The 6,278-nt window shown below is 32.9% G+C and overlaps 1 protein-coding gene across 1 annotated transcript; it reads right to left on the bottom strand.

The window, feature by feature from the left end:
* Nucleotides 1-3,206: 3,206 nt before the first annotated feature.
* LOC129938936 (glycosyltransferase-like domain-containing protein 1-like) lies at nucleotides 3,207-5,220 on the bottom strand. Its single transcript, XM_056046776.1, has 4 exons — nucleotides 5,005-5,220; nucleotides 4,653-4,935; nucleotides 3,763-4,260; nucleotides 3,207-3,704 (listed from the first exon to the last, which is right to left on the bottom strand). The coding sequence occupies exons 1-4, from the start codon at nucleotides 5,081-5,083 to the stop codon at nucleotides 3,464-3,466; spliced, it is 1,101 nt and encodes a 366-aa protein (XP_055902751.1). The 5' UTR covers nucleotides 5,084-5,220; the 3' UTR covers nucleotides 3,207-3,463.
* Between the last annotated feature and the right edge of the window lie 1,058 nt (nucleotides 5,221-6,278).

The raw sequence follows: 6,278 nt of genomic DNA, 5'->3' as shown, positions 1-6,278 counted from the left end.
AAAATAAATCATAGACTATTTTGATATTATTAATCTAAACTAATATAATCCATTGTATATGTAATTTATTAATATATTATATTTTATATTTATTGTAGTACTACTATTAGACGAAATTTTTTATTTCATCTCCACAACTATTGAGCAGTGTATCAAAGTACTTGGTAGGGAATTAAGAATGAGGACAAAAATTTCTAAAGAAATAATGAGAAAAGTAGATTTGTTTAAGTTTCATAAGCATTAATAGTAGTAAGTAAAAATGTGATTTTATTATTTATTTATCAGATTAATTGTTTATGTTTTAATTTCGCAGTCAGCCAGAAGAAAGGGTATAATTTAAACAAGTGCAATACAAATAGAATTGTTAATATTTTTAAGTTGTATTAAGTTAATTAACTAAACAAATTTGTATCAAGATTCATAAGGTTCGTTTTGTAGGGTTGATTTCAGGTGCGTTCAGAAGGCTTAGATCGGAATTTGGTATCGGTATTTTAGCGCTCCTGTCCATTTAGGATTCCATTGGCTTCATCGAAAGATAAGACGCTCTTTTCCTTTTCTTCTGATTGCAGCAAGAATAGGGCACATTTCTAGGAAGTGCAGTACGTCTTCTCTAACCCTGTGGTTGCATAGTGTACACTCTGTGTTTTCATCTGCACAATATGTTCAGTAATTCAGATGTAGTAACTCTCCTCTCGATTTAAAGATAGTAGAGATTGTCTCCAACGTGTAGCGGTCATCAAAATAGTTGCTGGCGTGGAGGTTATGCTGCAGACCCTTGTACATACTTGGCGTGTTGCTTCGTTCTGCCATCTCGGTGAAGTTACAGACATTGTCTTTTTCAATCCTTGCGAGCAGTGTATCGAAGCTACACTTCCAAGTATCGGTCCCATTTTTAGCAATTCAATATTATGTGACTGCTCTGGGAGCATCCACTCTCTAAAACAATAGCGATTTTCGGTTATGAAGATGCCGCGCAATGATCCTGGGAAGACGATGACTTGGCAGAGCCATTACTTTCAAAATGTAGTTAAAATGTATTTTTAGTGTAAAGATGTACAGCGGAGAAAGTCTAGTCTCCAGATGTAGCATGTAGTTAGGGGTGTTTTCTGGAAGCCAAAATATTTGTTTGATAAAGTATCTCAAAAGCTTTTCTACTTGGTCATATTGAAGAAATCAACACACCTGGTCAGCGTAGCACGTTATCGATCTCATCACCGCTTCAAAGAGCTTATATTTGGCGCTCGGCGCTACATATTTTTTGTTGAGGACCCCCTTCCAATTGCAATTGATAGCTTTGTTTGATTCTGTTAGTTTCGCATTGAGATGTTGGTTGAATGTAGCTTTGGTGTTATAGTAGTTCCAAGATACTTATAATCCTTAACCACCTCTAAGTTCACATTAATATGTTCGAGGGAGATAGCCAAAATACAAATTTCAAACCAAGAAGGAATAATATTTGTTTACAATTTTTTTGCTTTCACGTGTGAATGTAGAGGAGATGTGCGTATGCATACATATGTTTGTATGTAGCTACATATGTATACTTTAACGTTGTAGGAATTTGGAATTTAAAAATTCTCGTTTGATTTTAAATTTTCAATTTTTGTGAAAAATAAAATGTTGCCATATTTGGCATATGATGAATTGAAGGTTTTGAATATATTCAAATATTTTGTTGTTATTATTTCATATGAGGTATCATGATGACATGGTAGTAATTTGAACAGAATGGAAGTGTTTTTGTGTGGAGATATCATTATGATAACATTAATTGCTTCTGTGAGACTCTTCGAATCATATAGTTCAGATTTACTTTTTTCAGGTTTTAATCTTTTGAGGTCTTTTCTTGTAAAAGATTCAAACATAATTGTTAGAGCATTGTATGCCGAGTTTGTGCCTTGCTTCAAGAGTTTCTTGCTTACAACATTAACATGACCATGCTTCCACACTATTTTGATATCGGAGGGAATTTTAATTAGCATGTCTCGGAATTTAGCAACAAAAAGTCTCAAAAATGGATATGTTATTAGAACATATAGCCCATTTGACATTAGTACATGAGAACTTGCCAAGGAATTCGTAGATAGTTTGAGGTTTAGCTGCAAGTATTGACGCAATCGAAATTATTTACGAATAGCTTATCAAGAAAGAATCCTTTTGAAAACAAAAGAGTCCCATTTAAAGTAAAGGGTTATTTTGTGGTTATTATCTTTTCGGCAACAATGGTTTAAACAGCTGACACACGTTTCGTGTTTGGTTTTACTTTCAAACATCTTCAGTTTGCTCTATAATTTAACCCCGAATCGTCCTACAAACAAACAACGCTTGCAAATTATTGATTTTTACTATCAAAATACATGCTCTGTTGAGAAAGCTCATTTTTTGCTCAATGGGTACGTTAATAAGCAGAATTGTAGATTTTGGAGTGAATATCAGCCAGAAGCATTGCAAGAGCTACCAATGCATCCAGAAAAGTCAAAGTTTGGTGCTGTTTATGGGCTGGTTGCATCATTTGACCGTACTTCTTCAAAGATGAATGGTGAGCGCTACCGTGAGATGATATCCAACTTTTTTTTGTCCAAAATGCAAGAGCCACATGCCACACAGGTGAATATTTTATTTCACGTTCGGCCAGGCCACCTGGATCGTTCGATTATCAGGAACACCCTATTGAATTGAAAAAAAAAATATATTATATTAACTACCAACCACAAAAAGTACTCTTGCAGTACTTGTTTGCTTTGTAATTGTTTTTCTTATACTTTTTCTATTTCTTGCAAAAGCATAACCGTAAAATCATTACCCTTCAAGTATAATATGCATTCACACATATAATGTCAAAAGGTTGTTTCTTTTGTCTCCCTCGATCTCCTACTACTTTTGCATATGTTCTTCTCTATTTTCTATTCTTTAATTATTGTTGAATTTTCTCTCATTCTCAACTCTTCCCAACTATTGAGGGGTATAAAAAAAGGGATCAAATTCAATCATCTCCACGCCTCTCAGATGTCGCTTCGATCTTTCCTCTTCATAATAGTACTATAACAAATATTATATACAATGTGGAATTTGGAGATCCATTTTCGACCTCAAAAATAGACAAATGTATTCTCTCGGAATTTGGTTCATTTAGGTCAAACTTACCTCAGTTTTTGTGGGCTTAAGTTTTAAGGTTTGAATAAAATTACCTTTCAATACAACCAATGTCTTACTCAATACAATTTATATTCTAATACAAATAAAAATCTAGTTATTAAAAAAAAACATACATATGTATTTAATAAGCGGTGACCTATATAAATATATATTGCAACAAATATTTTATAAAATTTAGAAAAAAGGTAATGGTATTTAAAAATTTCTAACTGCATTTAACGGAAGACAATTGGAATCTAATCGAAGAACTGTAATATAAAATTGTGCGCTCTCCATCAACATAAACCGTTCGTAACTCTATGTTAACCTAAATTCGAAGTTTTTCCAAATATTTCGGAACCAAATATTCAGCTGAGTACTTGTCATATGTAAAATATTCGAAAAATTTGTCCCTCTGCTTACGAAATATTTCTGGATTTCTAAACCAATTGTAGAGCATTTTAATAAGTTGGTTGGATGTGTTGTAGAGATTTTCTTTTGGGTAAATTTCAGGATACACCAATTTATTTGGTGCTATTGGCATACACCCGCAATATGTAGCTTCAAGCCTGTAAAAAAGAATATAATATAGTATATATTATAAAAATAGGGAAACCTTATAGTTACATGGCAACACCATAGAATTCGTGACCGGCTGTTGATATCACAATATCGCCAGACATTAATGCCTTCATATATTTATCGCGAGGCAGAAAACCAAAGTTAACTAGTTTGTGACCCAATTTCTCTTGAATACCTTCAAAAGCCTCTGGAACCAGTTGATAGTTTTCTCCACAAATGGTCACTTTGAAATCCACTTGACGTTTGTTGAGCTCCAAAAGTACCTCAACTAAGAGTTTCGGGTTTTTATCGTGCTCCCATCTGTGGGGCCATATTAAATGCAAACATTCCTTTTCGTTTGGGCTTTGCTTTTCGTTGGCAATCAGTCTTTTAGGCATTGAATGAAATTTAATAGGAAAGTAAAGGACTTCACATTTTGGTTCAATTTTTTGTTGAATATTTCTAAGTTTTAGATCCGGTTGAATGTTTAAAAAGGGTGTGATACTTTCTAGGAACGATGTACGGTTGAAATTCGAGTTGAAAACTACTTGGTCGGCAGCTAAACTAAAATAAAATAGATACAAAAACATTAATTTAAGATACTAGAAGTAAAAATTAATTAGTTATTTAAATACGTCTAGGACATTGCTCAGAAAGTTGCCTTAAATGTTTTGGAGTGACAACGAAAACAAAAAATATGTATGAGCTAAATAGTAAATCGTCACATCAGCACTTCTGGCATGATTTAGCATGACCTCAACGTATCTTAAAGTTTATTTCCGTCCACTATCGAAACTCATCGAGCAAAATCAAGTCATCAAAAGTGCATGAGTACCTCAACCTCACTACTCTATTCTTCTTCTCTATTCTAAAGTAGGAATACCTGGCCTCGAATGGTATGAAACAACACGTTTAATTCAAACAATTATTGAACCATCAAATTAGTCAGTGCTTACCATGTGAGTATTTGATTTAGTCCATATTGGCAGTCTCTTTCCTTTGCTTCACGCACCGGATAAACCAATTGGTTTTCATGAAAATATACTATTTTCCGGCATACCATTAAGTCCGACCGAGTACCAACCAATTCTGCCAAATTTATCACCGAGCTGGTGAAAATCACCTTATACTCGTGCTCTAGTGGTATTACTTGGGAAAAATAAAGGGCACTTGTACGAGCTCGCCAGTGCCATTTTTTAGCCGGAAGACTATAGACTTCATATTCTCCTGGTGGTATACCTAAAGATCAGTAGAAAGTAAGAGAAATAAGGATTTTTTTTTGAATCCAAGCATTTCTAATTTTAATACATTCTATTATCGTCTCTATCAGTTGCTTGTGGCTTCCACCATAAAAAGGTTCTAAAATCAGTATTGCAGGTTTCGGCATATTGGTTTACAATTAAAATGTTTTTCTTAAGATACAAATTAAATAAATAGTGAGGAAAACATTTTAGAAATCAGCAAAACTAGCCGCAGTTTTGACTTTTAAGTATTCTACAGAAATATGCACCGATGCATTTCTTTCTTTTGATAGCACAATACAAAATATGACAAATGTCAAATTAGATGAGTGAGTTCTGTGGGATTTTTTACAAAATAGATGAATGCGTTCCAAGTTTTTTATACTACAAAACCTGTATTTTGTTATAGGTAGGATCTTTTATAGTATTGGCATTGAGTAGAGAAATTTTTGATTAAATTATATTGTGAGATTTTGAAAAGAAGTCTTTTGTTAAACGCACTTTAAATTTGGCATGACCACAACTATTTCATATTTACTTTTTTGTTAGGTATTCGTGTCATCATTATTTAAGAATTTAATTTGTCAATAAGGAAAGCTGCATGAAATGTACACAATTTCCTTGACGGAATTATTTCGACATGATTACCAAAGATGCGACTTGAAAAAGATTTTGTTTAAGTTCTAATTCTTGATATTTGTTTAAGTTCTTATTCTTGATAGTTCATACCAGATCTTACAACTGATTACAGAACAGATTTAATGTACCGAATACAAAAATAGGTTATTGATTGATTTTCCGTGAAGATATTCCTTCAAACCATTTGAGTATTTTTGTATGTTCTAACTTGTTTTGTATTCACAAATAAATTCACACTTTCGGAATCGAATAGATCCACTGGATCAAAAAAAGATTCATCTCTAAATCTTAAAAAGTGGATTTAAGTGTAAGTAAAACCATAGTGTCAGGTGTACAACCGTGGTTCTATATTTCATCTTCAATTTGACTTTTCAATAAGAAATCAATTGGAGGGGGATTTTCCATTAAGGGGCAGGAGTACATTAAGTCATAAAAAGTAATGTTTTCTTTTTGGATTTATAACTCCTATTTTTTGTAAATGTTTTTTTTTTTAGTTGCTTTAGGCTAGGCGCGCACATGCAACTTTTTCGAAACCAAATAATTTGATCGTTAGATGCCTAAACATGGCGCACATAAGCAACTCCAAAAGCAATCAACGAAATAAACCTATACATAGGAAACATTTATTCACTTTTTCTATCTCATATACACGAAACGAAATTGTTTCAAATCTGTCCTATTCTTTTGATTATGATAGAAAAG

The sequence above is a fragment of the Eupeodes corollae genome, chromosome 1 (genome assembly GCF_945859685.1).
Source record: "Eupeodes corollae chromosome 1, idEupCoro1.1, whole genome shotgun sequence".
In the NCBI taxonomy this organism is placed as follows: Eukaryota; Metazoa; Arthropoda; class Insecta; order Diptera; family Syrphidae; genus Eupeodes; species Eupeodes corollae.
This window is presented reverse-complemented; position numbering and strand designations above follow the sequence as displayed.